Raw genomic sequence first — 16,782 nt, 5'->3', positions numbered from 1 at the left:
TTTTTATTTCCCATACCCAGCACTTAAGGTTTATTTTTATTATTTATTATTTTCACTGTAAAGGTTTAATTAGATTTATTTAAAAACCCCAGATCACCATCAGTTATTTTATTTATAAAAAATATCATTGGGGTATCACTCCCAGCTATGGTTATTATTTGTGTTAAAATCTTTTTTTGTTCATCTACACTTGACCACACCATCCCATCTGAAACCTCTCTTAGTCATCCAGAACAACAGGTGGCGCTATTGATCCTTTTTTTCCATCCTCTGGTCCGTTTTGTGTTGGTAACAAAATAACTGGACGACGAATAAAAAAGTTTTGCAAGAATCAAAGAAACTTCTTTTTTTTTTTTAAATCAGGTAAACATTTTCCTCCTTTTTGTTTTCATGTTAAAGTGACCGTCTCTGCTTCTGTGTTGTTGGACGCTACTACAACTTTAAAGCTGTTTCTTGCTTTGGTTTTATTGTTGTTGAGCAGCCTTTTAATAAAAATGAAAACTAAGGAGGGTGCCTCCAAATCCGAGGCCATGGTCTTGAGCCGGAAAAGGGTAGAGTGCCTTCTCCGGGTCAGGGGGGGTGTCCTGCCCCAAGTGGAGGAGTTTAAGTATCTCGGGATCTTGTTCACGAATGGGGGAAGAAGGGAGCGGGGGATCGACAGGCGGATTGGCGCAGCGTCTGCTGTCAAGCGGGCGCTGTACCGGTCCGTCGTGGTGAAGAGAGAGCTGAGCCAAAAAGCGAAGCTCTCGATTTACCGGTCGATCTACGTTCCCACCCTCATCTATGGTCATGAGCTTTGGGTCATGACCGAAAGAACGAGATCGCGGATACAAGCGGCCGAAATGGGTTTTCTCCGTAGGGTGGCTGGGCTCTCCCTTAGAGATAGGGTGAGAAGCTCAGTCATCCGGGAGGGACTCAGAGTAGAGCCGCTGCTCCTTCACATCGAGAGGAGCCAGTTGAGGTGGCTTGGGCATCTGGTCAGGATGCCTCCTGGACGCCTCCCTGGTGAGGTGTTCCGGGCACGTCCCACCGGGAGGAGGCCCCGGGGAAGACCCAGGACACGCTGGAGGGACTATGTCTCTCGGCTGGCCTGGGAACGCCTCGGGATTCCCCCGGAGGAGCTAGAAGAAGTGGCTGGGGAGAGGGAAGTCTGGGCCTCCCTTCTGAAGCTGCTACCCCCGCGACCCGACCTCGGATAAGCGGAAGAAGATGGATGGATGGATGGAAAACTAAGGATGTAAGCTTCTGAAACAGACCAATCCGTAATGCCTGCTCACCCGCTGAATAATTAAGGCTTCACTCCCCTTAATCTTTTCACTTTTGGTCAACGAAAAATTTTAATGTATGTTGTTTGGGATTTAAGTAAAGTCAATGTAAAATACGCATATTTTACATTTAATCTATTCTTTGATACAAATAGCAATAGCAAAACGTTTAGTCTGCATTTTTTTTAAAGCTGCCTTTCGCTTCTATTACAGCTTTAGTTTTTTTCTGTGAATGTCCACCAGCTTTGCACATCTACAGGTGGAAATGTTTACAGATTCTTCTGGCAAAGCTCAAACAGAATGTACAGAGTGTCCAAGTCCTAAATATACTTTCATCTGAACTAAACTCCGAAACGGGGCTTTGTGGGACGTTCAAATCTTGGAATGTTATTCCAAGACAAGCCAATATTCCAAGATTTGAACCTTGTTTTAAACTTCTGCAGAACTTCCAGCTGGCCTCTATGTGTCCCTTGGTCTTCAGGATGCTGTATGTCCACTACTGTTCTCAAACCTCTGAAAGTTTCACAGAACATCTGGAATTACACTGAGATAAACTACATAAGGGTGGACTCTATTATTTGGTGACATCATGTATTATTTTCCTTCCTCCTGCGATGTGAGGAGGACCTGATAAACTTTTATCAGGTCCAAATGATGCTGAAACCTTACGTGCATTTTTATTTCTTTGAGCAGTTCAGAGATGGAGCTGCAGCTTCCCCCTCATGAGGGAGTCGAGCTCTCTGTGGTCGACATGCACACAGGAGGGGAACCTCTCCGCATCATTGTTGCCGGCTACCCAGAGGTCAGAGGTGACAGTGTGCTCTCAAAGCGCAGGTACGCCCGCGAGCACCTGGACCACCTCAGGAAGGTGCTGATGTTCGAGCCCCGGGGTCACTACGACATGTACGGGGCCTTGATCGTGGACAGCGAGATGCCCGAGGCCGACCTGGGGGTGCTGTTCATGCATAACGAGGGCTACAGCACAATGTGCGGACACGCCGTCATCGCCCTGGGTCGCTTCGCCGTGGACTACAAGCTGGTGAAGGAGCCGCAGTCACCGGAGACGCAGGTGAACATCCACTGCCCCTGTGGGCTGGTGAAGGCCTTTGTGGAGTACTCTGCTGGTAAAACAGGAGCGGTGAGGTTTCTGAGTGTGCCGGCGTTTGCCTTTGCAACAGGTGGGAGGTCGTTTTTTTGTTTTTTTATTTACACTCAAATTGTGGTCAGGTGGTTTTATATCCCACAGGGCTGAATAAATGACTTTACACCAGATGCGACGGTGACAGTAGAGGGGTTTGGTGAGGTGACGGTGGACATCAGCTACGGGGGAGCTTTTTACGCCTTTGTTGATGCACAGAGGTTTGGTCTGGATGTGAAGCAGTCCAGGACTAGGGATCTGGTGGACGCAGCAATGGCGCTGACCAGAGCTATTAAATCCCAGGTAGGAAACTTTCTCCTTTTACACTTCAAAAGGAAACAGTCTGGTCAGCCACAGGGATGTTAATAGAAAGAGTGCTTTCTTTTCATGCGCATGCCATTTACGAGCTTGTCCACATTCTCCTTCTTCTTTCTCTTCTCCTTGGTAGGTGAAGCTGCACCATCCAGTTAGCGACGACCTGGCGTTCCTTTACGGCACCATCCTCACAGACGGCAGAGACCAGTTCTCACCTGAGCCCACCGCCAACATCTGCGTGTTCGCCGAAGCTCAGGTATGTTCAGGGTACCTGCACAATCTGGAAAAACCAGCTTCACATCATCCATTTTTCTATCCACCAATCCGTCCACCCATCTTATTTTTCCATTCTCCACCCCTCCAGTCTATGGTTTTTGCAAATATCACATTTAAACTCTCACCTCTGCAGTGAGTTAAAACACACATTCTTAAACATATAATCTGTGCTGCCCCCGTCTCCCACCAGGTGGACCGAAGCCCTACTGGTTCAGGTGTTACAGCTCGAGTTGCTCTTCAGTACCACAAAGGTCTCATCCAGCTGAACCAGACCAGGACGTTTCAGAGCGGCGCCACCGGATCCCAGTTTACAGGAAAAGCTGTTGAGGTATGAGAAATCTTGATCTAGATGCAGTTCTATGCAAAAGTATTCACACTTTTGCATAGAACCTCTTAACAATTCTACATTTTGTCACATTATAACCACAATCGTCAGTTTATTCTATTAGCATTTTATGTCGTTGGCAAAAACCAATTTAGTGCATAGTTGTAAAGAGGAAAGACAATTATACAAAGTTTAACGAAATTAATACTTTAAGAACTTAAACCGTTTCATGTTTAAGCAAACAATTGTCTACAATATTCACGCTAAATCAACGCTGTAAATGGCCCGTTGGTTCTAGATATTTAAGTTGACATAAATCCAAAATACATAAAAAAAAAATAAAGAAAAAAATCTACATGGTAGATTTTAGCTCTCTTTCTGTCCCCACCAACCAAAGGTTACCAGCAACTTGATATAACATTGGACAGATTCAAATGGATCTAAAATCACATTTTAAATTTTTTTCCTCATTTTTGGCTCTTACCATCTTTGACTAAAAGTTCACTACATGAGCAAAACTAAGCTCTCTTTATTTTTATGTAAAACCATCAGTTCTGACTCTTCAGCTGAGCTTTAACCTGATTTATGAGCCGGTGTCGGCTCCTGTGTCGACCCCCACAAACCTTTTCCCCAGCAGTCCGAGGTGAACTTTTGACGTTTCCGTTTCTCTTCAGGAGATCAGATGCGGAGACTTCAGGGCAGTTGTGGTGGAAGTAGCCGGCCGTGCTTTCTACACCGGAGTTTCACGCTTCGTCCAGGAGCCGCAAGACGAGCTGACCCATGGGTTTCTGCTGAAGTGAACGTTGTTGTCGACAAAGGGGATTTCACTTCATTCATGGTGAAAGTGTTTGGAATATTACAGGCATGCACCGAGAAGATACAAGCAGCAAATGTTTGGATTTATCACTAAAATAAAGTGACAAAAAGCAATTTAGCAAAAAAAAAGAAGAAAAAAAGTTAAATCCTGTCGGTAAATTAGAAAATGCAGTGAATCGACCAGTAGATGGAGCCAGAGGTCAGGTTGATATGAGCATCAATATCAATTTGATATTGATGCTCATATGGTGTGTGATGTTCAGCTACAGATTTTTAACCAAAACAAATGTTAAAGTTGAATAAACACAAAACTCAAACGTAATTTCTCCCATTTATTATTATTATTATTAATATCCGGTCAAATGGAAGACAGTATTTAAATTATAAAACTTGAGTGGGGATGTTTTGACGCTGGATAGATTCACAAAGCTGAAATTCAAATACGTAGTTACCTGTACGTGGGTTTTTAAATGCAGTGTAAATCCAGCCAGTGTGCTGAAAACATACTTAATTTGTACAAATAAAGACAATAAAGTGGGGCAACTCTCATTATGGGTAGGGAAATATATTTCAAGAATTGTTTTCTGTTCTTAAAATGGCATTTAGCATAAGAATCATACATTTCTATGTGTGTGTGTGTGTGTGTGTGTGCAAACACACACCCTTATATTTGGATATATGCTGTTTATGACATGAGTGTTCACACATGTTGAGAGGCTGCAGGTTGTGAGAGTACCCCACCCAACAAAGAAAAACCAACACAGTCAAGGCCAGCTCTTAACAGGAGAATGTTCAAATGAAACATATACACACACATATATATAATGAATGCTCCCCATCAGTAATGAATAGAAAAATCCCTGCTTCTCTATTACTTTCAGTTTGTGTCCCAATAACACAGAGTCTCAGTCCTGTGATGTTTCTGCAGCAGCAGAGCATCAAGTCTGTCTGGGACACCTCAGGTAGCTGAACCTGACCACCTTTCGATCTATGAAACCAGTCCGTACAAAATGGCCTCTCCCGGCTCTGAATGAGTCTAAAAGCTGCACGTTTCAGTTTGTGCATAGATTCTGATGTAGAAAAGCAGCACGAAAAGGGATCTTATCAAACAACCACAAGCATCTCCCACACCTGGAGGGAGGCTGGTCTCCAGCTTCGTCTGAACAAACTGATCTGATTTGGTCAAAGTTTTATCAGCGTTTGGTTTCCGCCCCCTCTCGTATGGCAATCTAACAGAATAAGATTAAAAAAAAGAAAAACAAGTTACTGAATGTGTTGTGTAGTGCATGGCTCTGCAACGAGGTCATGATTTAAGCCTATCTGGGTGGTGGTGGATGAAGGTGCAGAGGAATGTGGAGGTCAGTTTGACCCAACGGCAAACCGATGCTGAAGAGGAAAAACAAGCGAGCGGGGACGGACGTTTTAGATGTTGAGCTTCGTGACTGGCCGCTCCCTGCTCGAGTCCGTGCTCTGGTTGTTGATCCGTTTGCGGTTGCGTTTCATCTTGGACAGATCCTTGTCAAACACTTCGCCTGACCGCAATGCAGACACCAGGTCATCAAACTCGCCGCCGTCTTCCTCTCCGTTTGCTTTTGCTTTCCGGGCCTTGCGTTCTTTCTCTCTCTGTTCTTTCAGCTGGTGACACACAGGAACAAGCAGTTCATTTATAAATCTCTCTAAGTGGATTCTCCTTAACTTTCCAGCACAGCACTGCCTTAGATCTAATAAAGTGTTGGTTTACCTGCACATAAAACCTGTAGAACAGTTTCAATTGTTTTCAGTCATCTGCTGAAACTAAATTAGCAACAGCTGACTCGATGAACAGGTTTCTTTTCTCCTCTCTTCCTTCAATTATTACATTGCTGCCAATATATCCGTTTATGCGCAGCAATTTGGCAACTTGGTGTTCTCTTAATCATGTTAATCTGGGGCTTTTAAAGATTTAAACTGAATCTCTATGACAGACCCTTGCAGATAAGAGAAAATTTACAAAAATTAAAACTTGTGCACCTGGTTGTTGAACTTTTCACCCTTGAAAAAAATCGAAACTGTCATAAAAGTACAAATGTGCATTCAGACTTCTGAGTGGAAATGTAAATGGTTCATAAATGCCCCTAAAACAAACCTTTGCAGTCAACAATATCACACACCTGAGCTTCCATTTTGGCCCTGCGCTCCTCCTCTTCCTTGCGTTTCCTTATGTTCTCGTTTTCCTGCTGAGCCTCTGTGAACGACTGCAGGAACTGGTCAAAGATGCCAAAGAACTCATCTGGCTGCATCTTGCTGGCATCCTCCCCAAAGTGCTTCACTGCCCTCAGGAACTGCAGGACCAAAGCGAAGAAGAACACAGAGAGCGGCACAGGGGATTAGATTTACTGCGGCAGTCAGCAGAAGCACGTCTTCCTCTGTCTTTTACCGGTTTACAGGCGACTCGTTAAGTCTTCGGCTTCTTTGAAATCGGAGCATGGCAGCAGAAGTCGGGAGCTTTGAAGCCCAAGTTAGCTTAGATATGACTGGCTACTGATTAGAGCAGAGTTCGGGGGCTGGAACCAGAGCCCAAATTAAGGCAATGTGTTTGTTGGGTGTTTGAAAGGAGAGCGTCCAGATGCGAGGTCACGCTGAGAATATATACCTTTAAAAATGAGATGTTTACAGCAGCACTGACAGGAAAACCATAAGGTAGATCAAAGATGCTTTTAAAGGGTCACTTCATCATTTTGGTCGTCTTTCTAATATCTTAAAGAACTAAATAAAGTGCAGCATATTGATACTTTAAATGCACTTCTATGTGCAAAACAGATATAAATCCAATAGTCTGACGTCATAATCTCAGGTGAAAAGGGAAAACATGCTCAAGCTTTAAGCAGTAATACTTTAATCAACGCAATAAACTAAAGTTTCTTCTGTGTTATTTAACACTGGCGCTTTACTTTAAGGAAGAAAAAGCATCCATGAAATATTATGTTTATGCAGCTGGCAGGTATAATTCCACAGCGTGAAATGATCCTAGACTTGTGCTCCTGTTTCTTGGACCCAATAAAAAGTGCGAGGGGTCCTGCAGCAGGAAGCTGAGACGCTTCCCCCCTGCTGTTCGCTTTCCTACAGAGGTGACTGATGGGGGTCAACGAGACGTGTAGGAACAGCTGTGCTGAGAGGAAACCAGAAGAGAGCTTTCAGCCCCTAGGTCTTTGAGTGACAGTGATGCACTCCTGTCGGCTCACATGTGGTTCTCTCCAGAAATCAACCCTTTCTGATCGACTCACCAGTTCTTTGGCTTCGGCGAGAGAGTCTTCCACGTCGGAGAAGCTGAAGCTGGCCACGGTGATGAACTGGCTCACCACTGACACAAACTTGTCACCTACTTCCTGTGGGCGATTCTTCTGGAAGTCCAGCTCCTGTAAGAGTAAAATAAAAAAATAAAACGTAAATTGAGCAACGTGTAAATTTTAAACGTGTATTTAAAATCATGTAACTGCTGTAATAGTGAGATGAATGTTTGACTCACGCTCTCAACACTTTTTAAGCCACTGCGCAGGTTGCCAATGTCTTTTTCCAGCTCTGTCATGCTGTATGAAAAGAGAGAAAGTGGATAATTGCCCACAGAGTGATCATCTTTAAAACCAGTCTAATAGCAGACTGTGAAGATTGGATGCTTCCTTAACTATATCCTTAATAGAAAAAAGAAATCAAAAGGTATTAGCTTTGAAACCTAATGGATGAGGACTATACCCAGAGATTTAAATGATCTCAGTGACAAAAGTGAAAAAAAATCTCAAATTTCTCTTTATACATAAATGGTATAATTTATGCTTTGTTTTTTTTTTTTACAACTGTTACTCTGTCACAAAAGCACTTTAAATTAGTAATCCGTGCAGTAAAACATAATCACGGTGAATGGAGGAAGTTGAAAGTCTTAGTTTTCTACACAATCATTGTGTGTTTTACTTGTAATGGTGTGTTTTACTTGTAATGGTGTGGACATGGAGCACTACAGTAATGCAACTCAAACTCTGTCTAAATACAAAAAATCAGAGTGGTGTGGCAGTAGGATGGACGATGTTAATCCTTGATGAAACTATCCAGGGTTCATCAGTAGTCCAAAAAACATTTTTATGAACAATTTAGCCAAAATAAAATAAAATGTATATAGTTTTTACATACTTGACTTTAGCTGCCTCTGAGACACTCTGCAGATCATCCTGGAACTTGAGGACTTTGGGGTATTTCTTCTCTAGGATGGTGATCAGGTAGTGCAGCAGAGTTATATTCCTGAGTTAAAGAGGCACAAAGGAATGAGTAAGTGTGCTGTATTTGATTAATGAAGCTTTACCAGAAGAATAAAACATTCTCAGTTCCTTATCATACTTAGATGTCGTCAGTGGTATGGCTGACAAACTCACTTGTCAATACTGGATTTGGTATCGGCAATCTTGTTGAGTGAAGACACTTTAAAGCCGTAAGCGTTGCCTCTCTGACCCTTGTTCATGTAGTTTCCAAAAGCAAGGACCACCTCCAACAGCTGCTTCAGGTTTCTACTGTGTAATATCTCCTTGGAAGCCTTAGTAAGACCTAAAACAAAGAAATGGGAAGCTTTCTTCAAAATGACAGTAGTGTAGATTAATAAAAAAAAAATCCAGACATTTTTACTGGCAACCCTGGTAAAAATATGGAAAAAGCCTAAAACAAATCATAGTTTTTATTGAAGTATTATGATCCCACACTGAAAAAGATCCCACCTTTATATTGAGCACATTTATTTTCTCCAGCTGTTGACACTTTATACAGTCTCGTTTGCAAATAGGACAGCACTTGGTCTCCTATAACATTTCACAAGGTTGCATCTTACAGAGAGAGGGGATTTCTGTTTAGGAGAGAGAGTCCAGGCTCATGGATCCTTTCTGTTGTCGTTTTTTGTCCTGCTTCAGTTTGGGGGACTGAGATGGACACACAGAATTATGTTGATTTTGTTTCTGGTGAACAATTTTTGTGTTAATTTGGCCACATTTTAATCCAGAAAACCCCTACCACTGCCTTTTTATGTTTTGTTTGGCAGAGGCCATCAGATTTTCTCACTCCAAATGCCCTGGTATTTTATAGAGTCGATGATGAGATGTATGCTAACAACATTCCAAGAGCCTTTGAAAGAGAAAGAGGCCCACAGCATCACTCACCGTTCACTCTACCATTTCACCCCTTAGCAATTACACATATACTTCATAGTAGTTACAGATTTACAGCTACCACTAGAGGGGCCTCATGGCAGAATATTGGTGGGTCAACTTTATTTCTTTTAGTTAATCACTAGCTATAAAGAACACATATACAGAACACCATGAAAAAGAAAATATCTGAAAAGGGGCTTAGTCTCATCTTACTGATATACACGGTTCCAGTTATAGTCCCAGTGCAAGATAACCCAAGATGTTTTTCTTGCATCACTCCCAACCAACTTTTTATTTTAGGTTTATGCTACTGCAATAACAGATTAATTAATTCTAAAGGCACTTCTTTACCAGGGATGCCAATTAATATGACCGAGTCAAGTTAAATCTCATTCTAAGGCTTTGCTCACCTTCAATTTTGGGTTTGATCTCAGCAATCCTCTCTGCAAACTTCTTCTTGAAGTACAACGACTGAAGCCTCTGCTGGTAGTGGTTTATTCTGAAAGGAAGATGAAGAGCAGGCGAAATTAAATATGAATAGGGAAATAAATAGATTTACTGAAAAGCCACAAAACAGACCCTTTATAAAACCAAAACTATTCATCTCACTTAATGACATAAGATTTGTGGTAGTGGAAGTATTTTTGGCAGGGTTCATAAGAGCAATAAACTACAGAATCCGAAGCTTATGACAACCACAGTGACATGCATAGTTCTTTCAAGTCTCTATGAAAAGTTGACAGATTCTTAAAATAAAAATACAAAACTTTATATTTTAGCAATCCCTTTTAGCCTTTCTTAACATCTGTTTGAAAAAAATTATATATTCTGCAGCTATTACATGTTATATGTTCTTTGTTTTTTTGGTTTTTTTACAGCTTGCATTACATTGATTGCAAACTGGGGATACAAATACTCTTACTACATTGTTGTTTCTATTTACCGTAATCATCCCCCAAATTTAGAAGTTGAGATTCACACTCAGCTATTGTTCCCTCCTAAGTAGAAACCCATGTGTTGTTTTATTTATTTGTGGTCTCTGCAACAAAGACTATTGTTTGAGCCACACCAACCTGAAGCTCCCGGCTCTCAAGTTAAGAGGATCCTGCAGGCAGCAAATGTAATTACCTGCTCATCTCATAGAGGAAGCGGTCAGGTTTGGCCATGCGATCCAGCTCATGCTTGTGCTCCTCCAGGAGATCCACATCGCTCTTCTCAGGAACAAACTTCAGCAACTGATCGAGCAAAAGGAGGATATTTACAATCTGACAGTAAGGCAGCAAATGTGTACAATACAATACGGGCGTTTCTTGCTCGATACGTCTGTGCTTCCATGTCCATACCTGCTCCAGCATGTCTTTAGGAAGGTCCTCATGCTCATCCATGGTAAGAATGGCTCTCTTAATCTCCTCATTTGAGAGCTTCAGTCTGCAGTACACAACAAGTGAGTCAGTTGGAAACACGCTTTGTTTCCGCTCAGCGTGACGGTTTCGTCTGAACTCACCGTGAGAGCAGGATGTTGCAGTTTTGAGCCCGACGACCATCAATGACTGACAGCTCCTTGACTTTCTTAGAGCTTAAGGTGTCGTCTTCTGCTTCTTTCTGTTTAGAGTTAAGATTAGAGTTATAGTAAACTATTTCGGCAGGTGACACACTGAAGCAAAACACTGATTAAGCCCCTTTTCCACCAAACTACGACTACACCACAAGATCAGAAAAATACTAAAAATCTGGCAGAAAGTTGATAGCCTTATAGGGGTCTTCTGTGGTGCGCCAAGAACACAGTGCGCTCCCCATTATGCTGGATTATAAGAGTTAAGGTGATAGGTCCCAGACTTTGTTTAGCATGCACTAAACTTTTGAGGTGGTTCATTATCCTGCTGGTAGCATATCTGGCGTGAATGGCCTGGTAGCAGCAGTGGCTGCTTAGTCATAATGAGTGGTTCTTGGGATCTGGTGTGGCTTAGAAAACAGAAAATGTGAAGCAGAAAGTTCAACAGACTGTCTGCAACTACTATTCATGGGGGGTCCCGCCACTGCTTTGCCAGCAAGGATGCTGAAGTGATTAATCCTCACTTTTCCAGGAAAACAAAAAAAAGAGGAAAGAATAGGAAAACTCAGCACTATGTTCAAGTCTGTGGCTTATACAATGCTCCAAGCTAAGATTAAGCACGAAAACCTCCAAACTGCGATTTTTGCAAAGACACATAACAGATGCAAGCTCTTCAGAATGCAGTGCAAATACAAAAGGAAAAATATTAACAATGACAGGCTGGTGACAACACTAATGGTGTTTCCTCCTCCAAAGCAAAGCTGAAACTGGACGTAGAGATGCAGAAACCGGCAATATTTTTTGGAAACTTCCAGTTTGTGAGAAAACGTTTTGTTGCAGAGATGGTAGGTGTGGTTCTGAACGAAAGAGAGGAGGATCGTGCTTGCCTTCCCATGGAAATGATAAACCAGGGACTTTTTAATTATAAATCCCATAAACAACTGGGCAGTATTAAGCCAGTGAGAAGAAACACAACAAAACATAAAAGAGGGACTAAAACTCTAAGGCTTTGTAGGAGACACACAATGAGCTCATAACATCACAAACATGACAGACAGACAACAAATATCCCAAATACTCAACACTAGAAACAGAAAGCAGACAGTTACAACACCTGGATGAGACTATAAACTTACTGTAGATAAAAATCAACTCACCTGTTTGCTGTTATTGATCATTAAGAAGTCCTAAAATGCAGCAGGAAGCAGGGAAGATGGAAGCATTCATTAGAATGAGTAAAGCAGTTACGTGATTGCAGCCCATAAGAGCAGACAGCAAATGAATCAGAGCTCATTCGGCACTTCAGTGACAATGAATCAGTAGTGAGGTGAGCAGCAGTGAGACGGGATGAGTGGTTCAATTGGTCAATGTGTGCTCGTTGTCACATTAATGTCTGTCTGCTGTCTCCATGTTGGGTCACTGTGAAATCTAATCAGGCTGATAACTGACTTCTAAAACGAAACTCAGCCTATGTTCTTATGTTCTACATGCAATCTCAATGTAATGTTGAATGTATTAAACATGCTTAAATGAATGACAGCATTTTTTACAAAAAAACACACCACAAACCAATGTGTAATGTGCAGAAATTAAAGCAAAAGAGAACTAAAACCAAAAGGAAGCCAATTCTAAACAGCTAATTCATGCATTTTCACACAGCAAAAAAGGCAAAACCGAAAACAATCAGTTCAAATGTAAAAACACAGAACACTGTTAAGTTTGTGTAATCAATAAATAACCTTCATAAATACAGGGCAGTACTACAACACCTTTCTAGGATTGCCCAGCCCAAATAAAGATATCTAATTTAAAGAACATTTTTCAACAAAAATTTTGATTTTTTTTTGTGCAAAAAAAAAAAAAAAAGATATTTGCAGACACTTTCCATCTGGTCCAACAGAGATTGAGCCATTTTGAACATAAAGAAGGAAAAACAGTCTAGCTGTACATAAAACCTGGCAGAGACATTTCCCAAAAACCTACAGTTATTACTGTCTTGAAAAGTGCATCTACAAAGCATTTACTCAGGCTGGCTGAATGCAAATGTATGGCACATTTGTTCTGTTTTTTTTAAGTGTTGAGTAAACATTATGCTTTTCCTTCCACTTCGCAATAATGTACCATTTGTGTTGGTCTGTCACCTCATATCCTCCAAAAAATACATTTAACAGTGATGTCCTCGTGTAATAAAAAGTGAACAAGTTCAAGCAACGCAGCAAAACAAACAAACAAAAATCAACAGGAAGCTGATTGTGCTGATTAAACTCATGCACATACAGTCACACAGACCATATGATCAATTTAGATGTAAAAGATCAGCAAGATTCAAGCATCAAAGTTGTGGAACTTAGATGATGAAAAAGTGAAAAATGGCAGAACAAAAATCTGAACATTAAAAAGAAAAATCTGCTGTTCGTGTCTAATTAAAATTGAACCTGAATCATACCTGCTGTCTCTGATATGCTGAGAATGTCTTCTCTATGTCCATCAGATCCAGGACTTTAAAAACTCTGGCATCGTCCACATCCATCCACACAGTACCCTCCAGCTTATTCTGTGCAGAGGAAATTATACATTTTACCCCGTGTCATTTTATTTACAAAAAACTTGGCATTGAATCTCTTTACTGCTTCCACCTCAGCCAACTTGGACCAGTTGAAAGACTTGAGAGGATTGGATGGCTGAGGAATGTTCTTCTTCTTCAAAGATGGTCCCAGGGGGGCTCCTGGTGGTGGAGGGATGCCCCCCATGGGTGCGCGTCCAGGGGGAGGCGGAGGGCCACCTGGTGGAGGGGGCGGAGGAGGTGGAGGAGGCATGCCACCACCAGGAGGAGGAGGTGGGGGGCACATGCCTGCAAATGATGGTGGCATCGGTGGAGGAGGCAGAGGGCTGCCAGGGGGTCCTGGGGGAAGAGGAGGACCTCCAGGAACGACAGCTGCTGCCTGTCTCTGCAGGGACAGATTGAAAACACAAAGGAGGGTTAAAATGCAAGTCTCTCGTGTTGCACATCTATGAAAACGACAGAAAATTAATTAACAACCTTATGTTATTGATGTAAAAGGAGTTTTTTTTAAAAACAAAAACCTGATTTTTCACTTTATTTTACAGTGATATAAACATACGGTGCTGAGTTCATGCAGTTGCGCCGTAAGTTCGGCCACTTGCTGTTTGACATTCTTGTGTTCGTTGCTCTCCTTTTCCAGCTTCTCTTTCATCTTGTTGAGCGTCTGCATCATCTCCTCTTTCTCCTGTGTCTTTGCGTCACATTCACGTTCTTTCTTCTCAAACTTTTGCTGCAGCTCATGGTGTTCTGTTGTGGAGAAATAATCTTAATATCAAGTTCGTTCAATCTGGATTTGAAGTCATGGAATGCACGCACCTTTCCTCATTTTCTCTGCCTGCTCTTTCCACTGTTTGACCTCGTTTTCATTGACCAGCCTGTGCAGCAAGATGACAACGGATAATTAATCGCAGCCCGCAGATGAACTTTAAAAAGAAACCCTCCGGAGCCAACATTGTAAACTTTGTGACTTTCAGCTTGTCAGCAAGCACAGCACTCTTGTGCATTCCTCACTCCCACAGTCATGTAATTCCTTCCATGTCCCCATTTATTTCTGTGTTAAATGATGAGCAGAGCACTTACATCCTGACCACATTCTTTACGTTAAAGTTCTCCAGCGGTGCGATGTCTGGATCGTGACCTTTATCGTTCTGTAGGACCATCTGCTGGACGATCCGGTCCAACAGCAGCCAGTACTGTACCGTGTTTCCGCTTCTCTTGTCTGGAAATGAAGACAAGGAGCTTTCAGTCAGAGTCCTGAACCATTTCTTACTCTTTAACGGCATCACAGAAAAAATGCCTTGTATTCCAATGAACAAAAATATAAAATGCAACACGTGTAAGTTTGTCATGAATTGAACTCAAACATCCACAACTTTTTCTATGTATGCAATAAACCCATTTTTCTAAAATATTGTTCACTAATCTCCCAACATCTATGTTATTGAGCAAGTTTCTGTTCCCCAGATAATCCATCTCACCTTGCATGTGTGGCGTATCAAGATGCTGATTAGACAGCATGATTATTGCAGAGGCGTGTCTCAGATTGGCCACAATAAATTGCCACTCTGAAATGGGAAGCTTTATCTCACAGCGCAATGCCACAGATGTCACAGGTTTTGAGGGAGCACAGGATTGCCCACCAGAGCCATTGACTGTGAACTGAATGTTCACTTCACTACCATAATCAACACTTGTAACGACAGCAGCACAGGACTTCCACATCCAAAAAAATCACCTCCAAAATTGTCTGAGATGAGCAACCAGGACAAATGCTTCAAACATTTTGTATAACCAAAGAATTTCTGCAGAAACTGTCAGAAACCATCACAGGGAGGGTCAATTGTGTAAGGATCTTTACACAATTAATCAAAGCTGAAAACATCCCAGTTCTTGCGTGGCCAGCATTCGTACCAGACCTGTTAGCTATTGAGCAGTTTCGGGATCCTCTGAATCAGCGTGTTGCAGTTTCTACCGATATCCAGCAACTTTGCACAGCCATTGAACAGGAGTGGAATCAATAACCTGATCAACTCTATGTGAAGCAAATGTGTTGGACTGTATGAGGCAAATGGTGGTCACACCAGATACCGACTGGTTTTCTGACCCTCCCAGTAAAGCAAAACCACACATTTCAGAGTGGCCATTTATTGTGGCCAGTCTGAGGCACACCTGTGCAATAATTATGCTGTCTAATCATCATCTCACTATGCCACACCTGTGAAGTGGGATGGATAATCTCTGCAAAATGAGAAGTGCTTACAAACAAATTTAGACAAATTAATTTAGAGAAATAAGTTTATTGTGTGTATAAAAAAAGTTTTGATTAGATTGAGTTCAGCTCATGACAAAATGGTAGGAAAAACAAGTGTTATATTTATATTTGTGTCCAGTGTTATTTCAGAGGATTATATTACAAATTAGTGATTGATTCATTCTTCTTTTTAATAATAATAGCCAAGGTTGTAGACATCTACTTTCAGGACTTTTTAAGACTCATTTCCCATATTCACATATTTAAAGTCAAAATACAAAACTTTCCAATGAATTCACAGCGGAATATTGTTTTTAATAGAGAACCTGAAACAAATACAGACAGTAAAAAAGATTAGTGGATAGGTGTATAGATAGATGGACATATCTATCTATACACGCTTTACTCCACCAATCCACCAATCCAGCACTGGGCCCAGAATTTATAGACTGGTGGATCTCTCGGATGTAAGTACTATAAATACTCAGACTGTGGAAAATACTAGCATCCAACTTTTCCAGTCTGCATAGCAGGCCTAGTAGAGGTTTTTTTTTCTATTTCTTTTAGTAAGCTGACTGAAGTTAGTTGATTAGTAAAGAAAATACACATCAGATAAAACACTTATTTGTTTAGAGGCTCTTTCACGCACGATGTGGGAACCTTTTTACAAAAACCCTTGGACAAAGTAAATATCACAGTCCAAAGGAGCATAGTGTCCGGTTAGGCTGGGAATGTGCTTATCCAATTTTCTGGACCATTTAATCTGGACAAAGTCAACACTCTTATCTTTTTTGGCACCAAACTGGAGAGTACAAGCACTGTGCACTGTATGGGAGTAGTACCGCTGCCTTTGGACTGCTATTTGCAGCCTCATGAAAAAAAAAAAATACTACAGAAATAGGTACTATCTCTGTGTAATCCTACCTTTTACAGAAACACTTACGTGGCATTAGCAGACAGTGATGAAGCACAGACATAAAGTGCGGGTATGCATCAGTGAGGTTCATCTTCTTGCGGATGAGATCAAAAACTTGTGTGGCACTTTTGGTGTCTATATGTACCTAAAAGAGAAAAACCATAACAGGATATTGAATGTGTAGAAAACGCTTTACTCAGACT

At 41.6% G+C, this 16,782-nt stretch overlaps 2 protein-coding genes across 6 annotated transcripts in view; one reads left to right on the top strand and one right to left on the bottom strand.

The window, feature by feature from the left end:
- Nucleotides 1-84: 84 nt before the first annotated feature.
- l3hypdh (trans-L-3-hydroxyproline dehydratase) lies at nt 85-4,452 on the top strand. Of its 3 annotated transcripts, XM_028040027.1 has the most exons (6): nt 85-363; nt 1,959-2,443; nt 2,537-2,706; nt 2,852-2,974; nt 3,185-3,322; nt 3,994-4,452. In XM_028040027.1, exons 2-6 carry the CDS (start codon nt 1,966-1,968, stop codon nt 4,117-4,119), a joined length of 1,035 nt encoding a protein of 344 aa, XP_027895828.1. In that variant the 5' UTR covers nt 85-363; nt 1,959-1,965; the 3' UTR covers nt 4,120-4,452. The 3 variants fall into 3 exon arrangements, with proteins under 3 accessions (XP_027895828.1, XP_027895829.1, XP_027895827.1); XM_028040028.1 differs by lacking the exon at nt 85-363 and having other exon boundaries at nt 1,331-2,334; nt 2,623-2,706; XM_028040026.1 differs by lacking the exon at nt 85-363 and having other exon boundaries at nt 1,331-2,443.
- Nucleotides 4,453-4,454: 2 nt separating this feature from the next.
- daam1b (dishevelled associated activator of morphogenesis 1b) overlaps nt 4,455-16,782 on the bottom strand; it is a 48,888-nt gene continuing 36,560 nt past the window's right edge. For 2 of the 3 annotated variants that reach the window (XM_028040022.1, XM_028040021.1), the window contains exons 10-26: nt 16,607-16,724; nt 14,493-14,631; nt 14,229-14,287; nt 13,972-14,159; nt 13,486-13,797; nt 13,296-13,403; nt 12,007-12,036; nt 10,802-10,899; nt 10,641-10,725; nt 10,426-10,532; nt 9,708-9,796; nt 8,536-8,704; nt 8,297-8,404; nt 7,641-7,701; nt 7,399-7,530; nt 6,286-6,456; nt 4,455-5,770 (exon numbers count right to left, since the gene is read on the bottom strand). In XM_028040022.1, the coding sequence (XP_027895823.1) occupies nt 5,558-5,770; nt 6,286-6,456; nt 7,399-7,530; nt 7,641-7,701; nt 8,297-8,404; nt 8,536-8,704; nt 9,708-9,796; nt 10,426-10,532; nt 10,641-10,725; nt 10,802-10,899; nt 12,007-12,036; nt 13,296-13,403; nt 13,486-13,797; nt 13,972-14,159; nt 14,229-14,287; nt 14,493-14,631; nt 16,607-16,724 (2,187 nt within the window). In that variant the 3' untranslated portion in view covers nt 4,455-5,557. The remainder of the gene's footprint in view (nt 5,771-6,285; nt 6,457-7,398; nt 7,531-7,640; nt 7,702-8,296; nt 8,405-8,535; nt 8,705-9,707; nt 9,797-10,425; nt 10,533-10,640; nt 10,726-10,801; nt 10,900-12,006; nt 12,037-13,295; nt 13,404-13,485; nt 13,798-13,971; nt 14,160-14,228; nt 14,288-14,492; nt 14,632-16,606; nt 16,725-16,782) is intronic. The other variant, XM_028040024.1, reaches the window with a different exon arrangement.

This window comes from Xiphophorus couchianus, chromosome 15 (genome assembly GCF_001444195.1).
Source record: "Xiphophorus couchianus chromosome 15, X_couchianus-1.0, whole genome shotgun sequence".
In the NCBI taxonomy this organism is placed as follows: Eukaryota; Metazoa; Chordata; class Actinopteri; order Cyprinodontiformes; family Poeciliidae; genus Xiphophorus; species Xiphophorus couchianus.
This window is presented reverse-complemented; position numbering and strand designations above follow the sequence as displayed.